This window comes from Dendrobates tinctorius, unplaced genomic scaffold (genome assembly GCF_039654945.1).
Source record: "Dendrobates tinctorius isolate UK_male_01 unplaced genomic scaffold, ASM3965494v1 ptg000087l, whole genome shotgun sequence".
Taxonomy (NCBI): Eukaryota; Metazoa; Chordata; class Amphibia; order Anura; family Dendrobatidae; genus Dendrobates; species Dendrobates tinctorius.
Window position 1 is genome coordinate 8,709,728 of NW_027361755.1, and position 16,689 is coordinate 8,726,416.

The window sequence follows — 16,689 nt, forward strand, 5'->3', positions numbered from 1 at the left end:
TGGGGCACTCACTGTATATCAGAGGCAATATTGGGCACTTGTTATATATAAGACGTTTTGTGGAGCACATGAAGCATATAAGATGTTATGTGAGGCACATGCTGTATATCAGAGGCTAAGTGGGGCACTCACTGTATATCAGAGGCTATGTGGGGCACATACCTATATATAATACGCTTTGTGGAGCACATGAAGCATATAAGATGTTATGTGAGGCACATGCTGTATACAAGAGGCTATGTGGGGCACGTGCTGTATGTAAGAGGCTATGTGGGTCACGTGCTGTATATAAGAGGCTATGTGGGGCACGTGGTGTATAAGAGGCTATGTGGGTCACGTGCTGTATATAAGAGGCTATGTGGGGCACATGCTGTATATAAGAGGCTTTCTGGGGCACATGCTGTATATAAGAGGCTATGTGGGGCACATGCTGTATATAAGAGGCTATGTGGGGCACATGCTGTATACCTTATAAGAGGCTTTGTGGAGCTCATCCTGTGCATGGGAGGCTATGTGGGGGATCATGCTGTATACAGGAAGCTATGTGGGGGATCATGCTGTATATAGGAAGCTATGTGGGGCTCACACTGTATACAGAAGGCCATGTGAGGTTCACACTGTATATAGAAGACTATGTGGGGCTCACACTGTATATATGGAGGCTATGTGGGGGCTCATACTATATACAGTGGGGAAAAAAAGTATTTAGTCAGTCAGCAATAGTGCAAATTCCACCACTTAAAAAGATGAGAGGCGTCTGTAATTTACATCATAGGTAGACCTCAACTATGGGAGACAAACTGAGAAAAAAAAATCCAGAAAATCACATTGTCTGTTTTTTTTTCATTTTATTTGCATATTATGGTGGAAAATAAGTATTTGGTCAGAAACAAGCAATCAAGATTTCTGGCTCTCACAGACCTGTAACAACTTCTTTAAGAGTCTCCTCTTTCCTCCACTCATTACCTGTAGTAATGGCACCTGTTTAAACTTGTTATCAGTATAAAAAGACACCTGTGCACACCCTCAAACAGTCTGACTCCAAACTCCACTATGGTGAAGACCAAAGAGCTGTCAAAGGACACCAGAAACAAAATTGTAGCCCTGCACCAGGCTGGGAAGACTGAATCTGCAATAGCCAACCAGCTTGGAGTGAAGAAATCAACTGTGGGAGCAATAATTAGAAAATGGAAGACATACAAGACCACTGATAATCTCCCTCGATCTGGTGCTCCACGCAAAATCCCACCCCGTGGGGTCAGAATGATCACAAGAACGGTGAGCAAAAATCCCAGAACCACGCGGGGGGACCTAGTGAATGAACTGCAGAGAGCTGGGACCAATGTAACAAGGCCTACCATAAGTAACACACTACGCCACCATGGACTCAGATCCTGCAGTGCCAGACGTGTCCCACTGCTTAAGCCTGTACATGTCCGGGCCCGTCTGAAGTTTGCTAGAGAGCATTTGGATGATCCAGAGGAGTTTTGGGAGAATGTCCTATGGTCTGATGAAACCAAACTGGAACTGTTTGGTAGAAACACAACTTGTCGTGTTTGGAGGAAAAAGAATACTGAGTTGCATCCATCAAACACCATACCTACTTTAAAGCATGGTGGTGGAAACATCATGCTTTGGGGCTGTTTCTCTGCAAAGGGGCCAGGACGACTGATCCGGGTACATGAAAGAATGAATGGGGCCATGTATCGTGAGATTTTGAGTGCAAACCTCCTTCCATCAGCAAGGGCATTGAAGATGAAACGTGGCTGGGTCTTTCAACATGACAATGATCCAAAGCACACCGCCAGGGCAATGAAGGAGTGGCTTCGTAAGAAGCATTTCAAGGTCCTGGAGTGGCCTAGCCAGTCTCCAGATCTCAACCCTATAGAAAACCTTTGGAGGGAGTTGAAAGTCCGTGTTGCCAAGCGAAAAGCCAAAAACATCACTGCTCTAGAGGAGATCTGCATGGAGGAATGGGCCAACATACCAACAACAGTGTGTGGCAACCTTGTGAAGACTTACAGAAAACGTTTGACCTCTGTCATTGCCAACAAAGGATATATCACAAAGTATTGAGATGACATTTTGTTTCTGACCAAATACTTATTTTCCACCATAATATGCAAATAAAATGAAAAAAAAACAGACAATGTGATTTTCTGGATTTTTTTTTCTCAGTTTGTCTCCCATAGTTGAGGTCTACCTATGATGTAAATTACAGACGCCTCTCATCTTTTTAAGTGGTGGAACTTGCACTATTGCTGACTGACTAAATACTTTTTTTCCCCACTGTATATCGTGGGCTATGTGAGGGCTCACAGTGTATATAGGAAACTGTGTCGGGGCTTATTTTGTGGATAAGAGATTATGTGGGGCTCATACTGTATATAAAGGGCTGTGTGTTGGCTCCTACGATATATAGGGGTTATGTTTTGGCTCATATAGTATATAGGGACTGTGTGCTGGCTCATACGGTATATAGGGGGATGTCAGCATATTTAATTCTGCTCAATATTAACTCCTTCAAGACCTTGTGATTTTTAATTTTTGCACTTTGTTTTTTTTACTAAGAGTTTGGATTTGAACTTATTGCTAGGATCCCGAGAGGTATACGTAGTAATGTCTGAGAGTTGTCTCCAAAACGCTTTTTCATAATATTCTCTTGTAAGTACAACTATATTAACCCCCTTGCTAGCCTGTCACACTACCACATCATTCCAATTTTTTTTTTTTCTTTCAAAGCGCTTAATTCTCCCTCACGCAAATTGGATTGCATTTCTGGATAAATTAGAGCTTCAATATCACATACTACTAGTTCGTGAAATAAATTACCAACGTTGCCAGATGCTACAGGTGGCATATAAATCGAAGTGACTCCTCCCAGAAAGGGTTAGGACAAGTCATTATCATTACTAGCCCCCTGTAGCTAATCCTGTATTGTTGATTCGCAATAATAATTCCACATCCTCTGCAACTACATTGCTGCTAGAATCGTGTATTCTGAAACCTAAGAGTAAGTTCACACTAGGCGTTTTTTTCAGGGTTCTAGACAACTTTCTGCAGTGGAAGAAAAAGGTTTCAATAAATGGACCTTTCTAATATCTTTAAGGACATCTATTTTAAACTGGACTGAATCAAATTTGTCACGGATACAAAAATTTAAACAAGATAGCCATGACTGTGTTTTTATAAAAATATGCTGCATTTCTGTAACATGGTTTTTGATTACAGTGACGTTGGAAATTAGAGGGGTACCTTTCAATATAGGGGGTCCATATCAAGCCGTACCGGGACCCGTTGAAGCATTATATTCATGCAAAACGGCTGACGTACACTGTATGACCTGCTCCCATATCCATGTTTTAACTTACCACAATAAAGAAGTTTTTATGAGATCCCGGAGTGCCACCTTTTCAGTTGGATTTAACTGGTTAACAGCCGAAGAAGGTGGCGCACCGCTCCACCTGCAGCTGTTAAAGGCACTTGATTGCTGATAAAGTCAGCTATCAAGTGCAGGGAATGACGTGGGCTCAGCGTCGGAACCCCCATGAAAATAGGGGATACGACCTTTAATGTAAATATATGGGAAAGATTGTGAAGGGGATAAGTGATGCATTTAAAAATATAAATATTTTATGGTGTGCTCCAGGATCAAGTGCCTAATTAAAAGGGGTCTCTTATAAAGTAGCCAAAATTAGTAAGGTACAGGATGGCGAATCTGACTTTGTCTTGTACATACACTGACCAGTCAATAGGAAACGTGCAGCAGTGGCACACAACATACCTTACTGAAAGATACACTTTGCTCCAAGGGGTTGAGAGCGTTTGAGGCAGCAGCTGCTGCTGTGAGCTGAGCGGTGAGAGCCTGCAATTGAACCACTAAGCCGGCATCCAGAGCCTGCAGTAGTGAGGGCTGGGGTTTCTGTTGCTGAACATGCAAAGACTGAACCAACTGCTGAAGCTGAAAAAAAGAAGAGGTACATAAAAATTGTTTCTTTTATCCTGGAGGTGATATATATATATATATATACATACACATATACAGGTCTGGCAAAAATGAAGAGACCACTGCACAGTTTTATAAAAATCAGCTTCTCTACGTGTCTGACAGCCATTCCATTCCAGTGTCAGTTGAATTCCAACCAGAGTACACCTAATTCTACTTAATGTGCTTTTGATTAGGTGATCACCTGAATCAAATCTTATTTAATGAAGGAAAGTATAAAAAACCCTGCAGTGGTGTTCACAATCCTCTTGCAATAGGAAAAGCTGGGTGGCAAAGCAAGTACTAGTAATATCCCAAAAGTAATGGGAGTCAAAAAATAACTTTTAACCATGCCAGAGTTGAAAAGAAAAGTCTTGAGTGAGGAAAAGAAGGGCTCAATTCTGGCTTTACTAGCAGAGGGATACTGTGAGCATCATGTTGCCTCCATCCTTACAATTTCTAAGACGGCAGTCCATTACAACAAGGTCAAGCAGACATTAGGGACAACAAAACTACAGCCTGGCAGAGGACCATAAGGATTGGACCATAGAGGACTGGAGTAAGGTAATCTTCTCTGATGAGTCTAATTTTCAGCTTTGCCCAACACCTGGTCTTCTAATGGCTAGACGGAGACCTGGAGAGTAAATTTGAGCGACTTTGGTCGGATTGGGTTTCATGAAACAAAATTTGTTTCAGATGAAACGGTCCGACTAGGGCAAAAAAAAAGTCAGAGTTTCGTCCGAAACCCGACCCCAATGCAAGTCAATGGGGATTAAAAGTCGGCATTGAGTGGATGAATGTCATCCGCTCAATGCCGACTTTTATTTCCCATTGACTTGCATTGGGGTTGGGTTTCGGACGAAACTCCGACTTTTTTTTGCCCCAGTCGGACCAGTTTCATCTGAAACAAATTTTGTTTCATGAAACCTGATCCGACCAAAGTCGCTCAACTCTACTGGAGAGGCGTACAAGTCACAGTGTCTTGCACCCACAGTGAAATTTGGTGGAGGATAGGTGATGATCTGGGGATGTTTCAACAAGGCTGGAATTGGGCAGGTTATTCTTTGTGAAAGACGTATGAATCAAGCCGCATACAAGGTTATCCTGGAAAGACAGTTGATTACTTCTGCTCAGGCAATGATCCCCAACTCTGAGGACTGTTTTTTCCAGCAGGACAATGCACCATGCCACACAACTTGGTCAATCAATGTGTAGATGAAGGATCACGACATCAAATCCCTGTCATGGCCAGCCCAATCTCCAGACCTGAAACCCATTGAAAACCTCGGGAATGTAATCAAGAGGAAGATGGATAGTCACAAGTCATCAAACAAAGAAGAACTGCTTGAAAAGTTTTCTACCAGAAGGGGCATAAGGTCACCCAAAAGCAGTGTGAAAGACTGGTGGAAAGCATGTCAAGATGCATGAAACCTGTGATTAAAAATCATGGTTATTCCATAAAATATTGATTTTTGAACTCTTCCCGAGTTAAAACATTAGTATTGCTGTTTCTAAATGATTATGAACCTGTTTTCTTAGCATTATTTGATGTCTGCAAGCACTGCATTTTTTGCTCTTTTGACCATTTCTCATTTTCTCAAAAATATACCTATAAAGAGAAAAATCAGACAAACTGAAAATTTTGCAGTGGTCTCTTAATTATAATGGTGGATAATTGCTTCAGTTTATCATGTGATTTAGTTTTAGATATTCTAAAACTGTAAATCACATGATAAACTGAAGCAGTTATCCACCATTATACTGCTCTGGCAAAAATTAAGAGACCACTGCAAAATTTTCAGTTTGTCTGATTTTTCTCTTTGTAGGTATATAAAATCAGACAAACTGAAAATTTTGCAGTGGTCTCTTAATTTTTGCCAGAGCAGTATAATGGTGGATAACTGCTTCAGTTTATCATGTGATTTACAGTTTTAGAATATCTATGATCACCATTACAGGACGCAGACAAAAGCTGCCAGAAACAAATAAAACATTATATGGTTCTTTTACGCATACTGATATGATGGCTAAAACATCATTACCTGCTGTCCTTGAGGACTTTGTAAAATCTGTGCAACTGCTGCAAGAGTATCTGTACTTGTTATCTGAGCAATCCATGGATCAGGAATGCCTGGAACTAGATTTGCTGGGGTAACAGGGGTTGCTGGAGTGCCTAATAACAAAAGCAAGATTGTGAATAAAACAGGGCTGTGGAGTCGGAGCTCATTTTGGTGCAGTCTGAGTTGGAATTGATATCAAATGGATCGACTCCAACTCCTAAAATATATAATAAATTGGGTAGGGTAGTTCAATGCAGTTTGTGGGGAATATTATTTTCAGAAGAATTTGTGAAAGCTATGAAATGTCCTATAAATGTCTGTCCTATTCATGATCTAAGGTCTAGACTTTTAGCTGAGATGAATCTGTGCTACAGTTTATGTTCATAAGTAGTGAAGCTCCTCCTCTACAGATAAGGGGAAAAAAATAACAAAACACACAGGGAAGGAAAGCCTGCATTCATCTCTGAACTTCTGGAGTGAACAGGAAAGCAGGATAAAGGTAAGTACTTCTTAAAGCATAGCTAAACTTTCAATAAACTGTGCATAAATCAATAGTCCAGTATATGTTGTCTCTGAATGCTTCATGTTTTAGTTTGTTTTTCCTCATAGCTCCTGTTTGGAGAAATTAGCTGCTCTGATGACTTATATACATTATACATTGAATATAAGGTATAAAACTGTTTTCTAAACTCGAAAATATAGTAACCGGATCGATGAGGACATTATATATATATATATATATATACACACACACACAGTATATATGTGTGTATATGTGTGTTCTGGACTATGATTCAGCACAAATATACTCCCGCTCCCTCCTCCCCTCTTCATAGACTGAAGAAATATGATGTGACGCATTTAGTGAGCTGTACCCTGAGACAAGCTTGACATTGAAAGTTCTGAGTAAAGCTATCTAACAACATATTTTACAAACTTTATGCTTATCATCTGTCCTATTGATCTCTGCAAAGATTGTTTTATTTCCATCCTAAATTATACAGTGCATGATTCCATATTCTTGAAAGAATTTCAATATACCTTATTATATTTACAGGACAAAATTATTTTAGAGTGGGTTTACATAATTACAAAATGTCTAAGAAGCATCTTATGAAGTCAGCTGTATTTGAGCATTTCACAGTGACTCTTAATGAAAAAAAAAAACATTTTGTGTGTCAGTGTATAAATGACCAAGATGAAAACAAATGCTATGATGCCAAAATCACTGTATACTCAGGCAGTGCTAAAAATGTTCCTTCAAGAGCTTCCAATCTAAAAAGACATTTACAGGGGTGAGGAGGGACGCTGTGGTCTTCACTGAGCAGTCACTTTCATCATTATATCGCTTCTGGTAATATGTACCTTTTATGTTTTATATTATATGTTGTTAAGCGTAGCTAATTTTGGCAATTTGTACCATTTGCCCTCTATATGATGATATATAGTTCTGTTAGCTCAGTCCATCTTTATCTAGCTATAAAACTTTGATGTTGCTGTTGACCCACTTATTTTTCAGATTCTAGTCCTAGACTTTAAATAAGTATAATCGTTATATGGGTTTGCAACGAAGCACATCATATACCATAGCCCATCATATACCATAGCCCAGCATCCCCCTGGTTAGGGTGTTCTTGTATTATATTTTATTTCTGTGTATTTTTAGAACTGTATCCCCTTTTTTTAAAAAAATATTGATTAATAAAGCATTCATATTTTATTTTTTACGTTTTGGACCCATTCATTTGGCAACTTTTTTTATGTAAGTCCAAACATCGTTATCATGTGTCACTTTATGTAGTAATACTCTGGCATGCTACAATATATAGCATTAATTTTGATATAATTTTTTTTTAGATACATCAAATTTTATGATAATGGTAAAGTTAGGTTGATATGTTTTGCGTTTATTTATAAAAAATATCAGACATTTGCCAAAAATATGTTTAAAACAATGCAAACAATCCTTTAATCCAGATAGTAATACCACACAAAAACATTAATAAATTAATTTCTGTCATGTCAGCTTTACATAAGCAAAATTTGTAAACAAATGTTGTTTTATTTTATTAGCATTTTAGAAGGTTTAAAAATGTAGCAGTAATTTATTTTTTTCAAGGAAATTCACAAAACTTATTTTTTTGTACCTGTTCAGTTTTAAAGTGACTTTGTGAGTGCTATATATTGGAAAACCCCAAAAGTGAGACCATTTTAAAAAATACACCCCTCAATGTATTCAAAATTGCTTTCAGGTAGTTCATTAACTCTTCAGGTGTTTTTCAGGAATTATTTGAAAGTTGCATAAAAGGAATGAAAAAGTGTATTTTTACCACCTAAACTTTGTTAACTTCTGAACAGGCCACCATACCTGATAGACTCTAAGGCTGTTATTTGGCTGTCAATTGTCATGGCAACCATCAGGACCACACGATCAAGATCTCAGGGTACCGATGGGGTTTAAGAGGAAGCCCCCACACTCTGTTAACCATCTAGATGCGGTAGTCACTATTGACAGCAGCATTCAAAGGGTTAAACGACCACAGGCAGTGCCAGCAGTGATCATGGCTGATGCAGCAAGTTGTCAGTTGTAGTGTACAGCCAACCGATACAGGATTGTCTCCCACCGGGGGATGCTAGTCTCATATCGCAGGTCAGTAAAAAGATGTATTGGTGGTCACTAAGAGGTTTAAAATTAAAAAAATAAGCTTTTATCTTCTGAAGTATGCTCCTTGATGTTATTCCGGCTGCAAGCTATATCCCTTCTCCGAGTGGCCGGGTCTGGGGTGAAGAATCACTGACAGGCTTCTGTGCCTTCAGGAAACTGGGAAAATGTGCTCACTGGGGGTGAAGAGTTGGGGCAATCCCCAATCCCCACAATTTTAAGCGTGCCCTGAAAACTCATTTATTCAGACTGGCCTACCGCCTCAACACATTAACCTAATCTATCCCTGTGTGGCACAGCCAAAAGTTTTTACCATAACCAGGTTCCCCGCATCATGTTCCCACATGCTTTATGCATCCATTAGCCCTCTGTGTCTGTACTGTTACACACTTAACATTATGGCTGGTCCATACAATCAGGGCAACTGTTACCACCCACCTTTCGTGTCTACCTTTTTCCTCATAGATTGTAAGCTTGCGAGCAGGGCCCTCATTCCTCTTGGTATCTGTTATGATCTATGTGATTTGTTATGCTGTAATGTCTATCGTCTAGACGTACAAGTCCCCTCTGAAATGTAAAGTGCTGCGGAATATGTCGGCGCTATAGAAATAAAATTTATTATTATTATATTATGATGACAGGTACTGCGCAGACTGAGCCAGCTGATCGGCCACTCGGAGGATGGATAAAGTCTGCAGTCGGAATAACGCCAGGGAGCATACTTCAGAAGATAAAAGCTGGTTATTTTTTGAATGGAGCATAATTTGTGATAAATGTAAATTACAACCACATTTATTTCCACCTTTTCTGCTGGGTTAAATATATTCTTTATGTATTTTCTTTAGCATTGCATCATTCCCCTGATGACGCCGCAAGGCGAAACATGTTGGGGGTGCTAATGGTTGCAATGTTTTAAAGAGAATATTACTGGTTCTAGTGCCTAGAAGTGGGGCACCAATATAGGATAGCTGCAGGAGGTTTGCTAATAAGACTGTAGAGATGAGGGTGGGTTTAACCTGTCAACTTGTAAGAGGGCAGCATCTTTTCTTAAAACTCAACTTTTCATTGCTCAACTGTTATTCCTACTAGAAAAATAATAAATTGACAACTGGGTGTTAACAATTGGGGATGTGACCCACACACTCTGGTAGTGCCAGATTGTGTAGGACCTTGCTTTTGGACAAGGACAATAGTTACTTTCAGGTATCAATTTATTTATACATTTCCAAGAGATGAAAATATGCCCCCGAATTATTGTCTCATGAGGAATGAGCGTATTAACTAGAAGACATGTGAGGAGAGCTGAAAGTGGCTTCTTACATAGGATGAGAGACTGAACATCAATAGCTACACAACAAGAAATACATCACGTAGTGAATAAGCACACCAGGAGTATAAAAATGTAAGACAAACAACCATGTACAAACAATGAAACCAATTATCCACAAATTGTACTGGATAATAGAGAAATGGCACATGGATACAAGGTAACAATATAATAGCTGTAACTCCCAAGCTAGGCAACCCTAATGAAAATACATACATATTTACATATGCAATAAGGACCACTGATAAGTAACCACTATGTAAGGTCTATAAAATAACACACTAAAAGGGGATGTAATAAACCATCAGAGTAGCCCAGGATCCATAATGAGTTGTCAAATAAATATAAAAGCATGTAATACATACACTCCCTGACAGAAGTTGTGTCGCTTATCCATGTTATGTAAATAAAAGCTTATAACCTGACATTAAATTCATCCATTGGTTGTATAAATTATTCTTTTGAAAGCTGAAACCCTCCGAAATGTGTTTAGGTTAAGAAATTAAATTGCCATCAATGCAGAAATATTGATCATTTAATGGACACAGAATGGTCAGATTTTGGCAAGACAAAAGTTTTGTCGCCTGGTAATATAATGCACCCAATCCTAGTTTACATCCTCACCTGTGCTCAGTAAATGATCGGTTAATTAGTGGGTGTGTATAAAAAGAAACCCAGCACCCCAGATCTTCACTTGAGCTGCAACTTGAGCTCTGACAACATGCCAAAAATCCACCCTGCGACCAAAGCCTGGATTATCAAGAGGCTGAAGACCAGATCCACTGCAGAGGTGGCTGGCACCTTTAATGTGTCTCAGCGTCAAGTACAAAGAATTAAAAAAAGATTCAAAGAGACTGGAGATGTATTTGACAAGCCCAGGTCTGGCAGACCCCGCAAGACAACTGCTCAGGAGGAATGTTTGTTGGTTAGAAAATCCAAAGCAAGCCCCTCTTCTACTGCAGCAGAGCTCCAACAGGCCTGGTCACCTCAAGTCCCTGTGTCAACTAGAACAGTTACATAGTAACATAGTTATTAAGGTTGACGGAAGACTTTAAGTTCATCTAGTTCAACCCATATCCTATCCTAACTTGCCCTCACATGTTGATCCAGAGGAAGGCAAAAAAACTCCATGTGCCAAACAGTAAGCTTCACATTGGGGAAAAAAATTCCTTCCCAACTCCACATACGGCAATCAGACTAGTTCCCTGGATCAACACAATATTAAGGAAACTAGTGTATATACCCTGTAATATTATACTTTTCAAGAAAGGCATCCAGTCCCTTCTTACATTTTAGTAGGGAATCACTCATTACAACATCATATGGCAGAGAGTTCCATAGTCTCACTGCTCTTACAGTAAAGAATCCACGTCTGTGAGTATGATTAAACCTTCTTTCCTCCAGACGTAGAGGATGCCCCCTTGTCCCCGTCACAGGTCTAAGAGTAAAAAGATCATTAGAAAGGTCTTTGTACTGTCCCCGCATATATTTATACACTGTAATAAGATCACCCCTAAGCCTTCGTTTTTCCAAACTAAATAACCCCAAATGTAATAACCTGTATTGGTATTGCAGACCCCCCAGTTCCCTAATAACCTTGGTCGCTCTTCTCTGCACCCGCTCCAGTTCAGCTTTGTCTTTCTTATACACCGGAGACCAGAACTGTACACAGTATTCTAAGTGTGGTCGCACTAGTGACTTATATAGAGGTAAAATTATGTTCTCCTCATGAGCATCTATGCCTTCTTTTAATGCATCCCATTATTTTATTTGTCTTTGCAGCAGCTGCCTGACACTGGCCACTAAATGTGAGTTTGTTGTCCACCCATACATCCATGTCTTTTTCAGTGACGGTTTTGCCCAGTGTTTTACAATTAAGCACATAATTATACATCTTGTTCGTTCTACCCAAGTGCATGACCTTACATTTATCCCCATTAAAGCTCATTTGCCATTTATCAGCCCAAGCTTCTAGTTTACATAAATCCTCCTGCAATATAAAATTGTCCTCCTCTGTATTGATTACCCTGCAGAGTTTAGTGTCATCTGCAAATATTGAAATTCTACTCTCTATGCCCCCTACAAGGTCATTAATAAATATGTTAAAAAGAAGCGGGCCCAACACTGACCCCTGTGGTACCCCACTGCTAACCGTTACCCAGTCCGAGTGTGCTCCATTAATAACCACCCTTTGTTTCCTATTCCTGAGCAAGCTCTTAACCCACACATATTTTCCCCTATCCCCATTGTTCTCATTTTATGTATCAACCTTTTTTGTGGCACCGTACCAAAAGCTTTTGAAAAGTCCATGTACACCACGTCCACTGCATTCCCTTGGTCCAGTCCGGAACGTACCTCTTCATAAAAGCTTATCAGATTAGTCTGACAGGAACGGTCCCTTGTAAACCCATGTTGATAATGGGTCATGAGGTTATTCTTCGTCAGATAATCCAGTACAGTATCTCTTAGAAAACCCTCCAGGATTTTACCCACAGTTGAGGTTAAACTAACTGGCCTATAATTTCCAAGTTCAGTTATTGTCCCCTTTTTGAATATTGGCACCACATTTGCTATACGCCAGTCCTGTGGTACAGACCCTGTTATTATGGAATCTTTAAAGGTTAAAAATAATGGTCTATGACTGTACTTAATTCTTGCAGTACTACGGGATGTATCTCATCCGGGCCTGGGGATGTCAATTTTAGTGATTTGTAGACGCCGCCGTACTTCCTGCTGGGTTAAGCAGGTGACATTTAATGTAGAATTTTTATCACTGATCATGTTATCCGTCATGGGATTTTCTTGTGTAAATACTGTTGAAAAAAAGTCATTTAGCATATTGGCTTTTTCCTCATCCTCATCCACCATTTCACCCAGACTATTTTTAAGGGGGCCAACACTATCATTTTTTAGTTTCTTACTATTTATGTAGTTAAAGAATATTTTGGGATTATTTTTACTCTCTCTAGCAATGAGTCTCTCTGTCTCAATCTATGCTGTCTTGATTTGTTTTTTTACAGAATTTATTTAATCTTCTGTATTTATTTAATGTCTCATCACTACCTACTTGCTTTAATTCTCTAAATGTTTTATTTTTATCTCTTCTTGCACCCCTTACAGCTCTATTTAGCCATTGTGGTTTCCTCCTATTTCTAGCATGTTTATTCCCATATGGTATATATTGTGCACAGGTCCTATTCAGGATGCTAATAAACGTCTCCCATTTTCTTTGTGTATTTTTATGTCTCAGGATATCGTCCCAGTTAATTGCACCAAGATCATCTCTCATCCGTTGGAAATTTGCTTTCCTGAAGATTAGTGTCCTTGTTACCCCTCTACTACACACCTTATTAAAGGATACATGAAAACTTATTAATTTGTGATCACTATTACCCAAGTGACCCCCAACCCTTACATTTGATATGCGGTCTGGCCTGTTGGTTAATATTAGGTCTAGCAGTGCCCCCCTCATGTTGGGTCCTGAACCAGTTGTGAAAGGTAATTGTCTCACATCGTTGTCAGAAACCTATTACCTTTGCTGGAACTGCAGGTTTCGGTTCCCCAATGTATTTCAGGGTAGTTGAAGTCCCCCATAATAATGACTTCTCCTTGAGTCGCAGCTTCATCTATTTGCTTTATGAGGATATTCTCTGTTGCTTCCATTATTTTTGGAGACTTATAACAAACCCCTATCAGTAATTTATTATTTTTCCCCCTCCCCTTATCTCCACCCACAGGGACTCTACATTTTCATTAGATTCATATATATTATCACGCAGGATGGGTTTTAAGGATGATTTTACATATAAACACACGCCTCCCCCTTGCATATTTGTACGGTCATTTCTGAACAGACTATAGCCCTGTACATTAACAGCCCAGTCATGGCTCTCATCCAGCCATGTCTCAGATATCCCCACCATGTCATAATTATGTTACAACAAAATTAATTCTAATTCCTCCATTTTGTTGGCGAGGCTTCTGGCATTAGTATACATGCACTTTATACACTCACTGGCCACTTTATTAGGTACACCATGCTAGTAAGTGGTTGGACCCCCTTTTGCCTTCAGAACCGCCTCAATTCTTCGTGGCAGAGATTCAATAAGGTGCTGGAAGCATTCCTCAGAGATTTTGGACCATATTGACATGATGGCATCACACAGTTGGCGCAGATTTGTCGGCTGCACATCCCTGATGCGAATCTCCCGTTCCACCACATCCCAAAGATGCTCTATTGGATTGAGATCTGGTGACTGAGGAGGCCATTTGAGTACAGTAAACTCATTGTCATGTTCAAGAAACCAATCTGAGATGATTCGAGCTTTATGACATGGCGCATTATCCTGCTGAAAGTAGCCATCATATGTTGGGTACATTGTGGTCATAAAGGGATGGACATGGTCAGCAACAATACTCAGGTAGGCTGTGGCGTTGCAACGATGCTCAATTGGTACCAAGGGGCCCAAAGAGTGCCCAGAAAAAATTCCCCACACCATGACACCACCACCACCAGCCTGAACCGTTGATACAAGGCAGGATGGATCCATGCTTTCATGTTGTTTACGCCAAATTCTGACCCTACCATCCGAATGTCGCAGCAGAAATCGAGACTCATCAGACCAGGCAACGTTTTTCCAATCTTCTACTGTCCAATTTCGATGAGCTTGTGCAAATTGTAGCCTCAGTTTCCTGTTCTTAGCTGAGAGGAGTGGTACCCAGTGTGGTCTTCTGCTGCTGTAGCCCATCTGCCTCAAAGTTCGACGCACTGTGCGTTCAGAGATGCTCTTCTGCCTACCTTGGTTGTAACGGGTGGCAATTTGAGTCACTGTTGCCTTTCTATCAGCTCGAACCAGTCTGCCCATTCTCCTCTGACCTCTGGCATCAACATGGCATTTCCGGCCACAGAACTGCCGCTCACTGGATTTTTTTTCTTTTTCGGACCATTCTCTGTAAACCCTAGAGATGGTTGTGCGTGAAAATCCCAGTAGATCAGCAGTTTCTGAAATTCTCAGACCAGCCCTTCTGGCACCAACAATCATGCCACGTTCAAAGGCACTCAAATCACCTTTCTTCCCCATACTGATGCTCGGTTTGAACTGCAGGAGATTGTCTTGACCATGTCTACATGCCTAAATGCACTGAGTTGCCGCCATGTGATTGGCTGATTAGAAATTAAGTCTTAACACACAGTTGGACAGGTGTACCTAATAAAGTGGCCAGTGAGTGTATATCTCTCTGTACCTCTATTCTTTCTTAAATTATTAACTGTTCTAACCCCACCCCCAATTTCTTTATTTGTGCCCAGGTCTCTATCTGCACTGTCTTCCCCTCCTATAAAAGGAATACCCTCCCCCTAGTCCCTAGTTTAAACACTCCTCCAACCTTCTAGCCATTTTCTCCCCCAGCACAGCTGCACCCTCCCCATTGAGGTGCAGCCCGTCCCTAGCGTAAAACCTGTAGCCAACTGAAGTCGGCCCAGTTCTGCAGGAACCCAAACCCCTCCTTCCTACACCAATTCCTGAGCCACTTATTAACCTCCCTAATCTCCCGTTGCCTCTCTGGCGTGGCACGTAGTACAGGAAATATTTCCCAAAATACCACCTTGGAGGTCCTTGCTTTAAGTTTGCAGCCTAATTCCCTGAAATCATCTTTAAGGACCTTCCACCTACCTCTAACTTTGTCATTTGTGCAAATGTGCACCATGACCCCTGGATCCTCACCAGCCCCTCCCAGTCATCTGTCAACCCGATCAGCGATGTGTCGGACTCGAGCGCCAGGTAGGCAGCACACCATTCGACGATCCCTGTCTTTGTGACAAGATTGCCCTATCTGTTCCCCTAATAATTGAGTCCCCCACTACCAGCACCTGTCTGGCCTGCCCTGCTCTCCTATTTCCCCCCTTACTGGAGCAGACACTCCTCCGGCTTTCAGAGGACATGCCTTGTTGCAGCAGTGCTACTCCTGCACTGACACTCCCCTCATCTGCCAACTTAGCAAACTTATTGGGGTGTGCCAGATCAGGACTAGCCTCCCTGACGCTCTTCCCTCTACCCCGCCTTCTGTCACCCAGCTTGCTGTTTCACTGTCCTGCAGCTCCTACCTAGCATCTCCCCTTCATCTATCCCATTGAGCGTCTGCTCAGTGAGCAGAAGACTCCTTTCCATATTGTCTATGGATCTCAGTGTTGCCAGCTACACATTTAGATCCAGTATCTGGGCTTCCAAATGCACAACATGCTCACATCTCGCACAGCAGTATGCACCCTCGACCGGCTGTTCAAGGATTTCATACATGCGGCAAGACGTGCACTGGATGGCATTGGCAATAGTGGAGCATATTCCTAATGGGGATTGCACCAGACAGAAAAGATAAGTAAAAATAAATAAGTATTAATAAAATATAACAGCAATTCAATAATTCCTCCCTTGGAAACTCCCTGAATCCAAAGTCACTGAATCACAAGTCACATACTTACCACAGTTCGCACTTACGCTCAGGTCACACTCAGCTCGTTCACACTCGCTCAGGCAGAAGATTTAAATAGTTGGGGTTTTTTTCCCTTTTACCAGCAAACCACCCTGCTGCTCAATGCACTTCCAAAAAAAAGGATTCTGTCTCGAAATGGACTCCATGGTCGACTCAGTGCACAGAA

General features: G+C 40.8%; 1 protein-coding gene across 5 annotated transcripts in view; it reads right to left on the reverse strand.

The window, feature by feature from the left end:
• SCAF8 (SR-related CTD associated factor 8) overlaps positions 1-16,689 on the reverse strand; it is a 463,405-nt gene that overhangs the window by 338,094 nt on the left and 108,622 nt on the right. For all 5 annotated transcript variants that reach the window (XR_012234161.1, XR_012234162.1, XR_012234163.1 and 2 more), the window contains 2 exons: positions 6,028-6,158; positions 3,785-3,961 (listed from right to left, as the gene is read on the reverse strand). Coding sequence is in view for 2 of the 5 variants with exons in the window: in XM_073585726.1 (XP_073441827.1) it covers positions 3,785-3,961; positions 6,028-6,158 (308 nt within the window). In the remaining 3 variants the exon portion in view is untranslated. The remainder of the gene's footprint in view (positions 1-3,784; positions 3,962-6,027; positions 6,159-16,689) is intronic.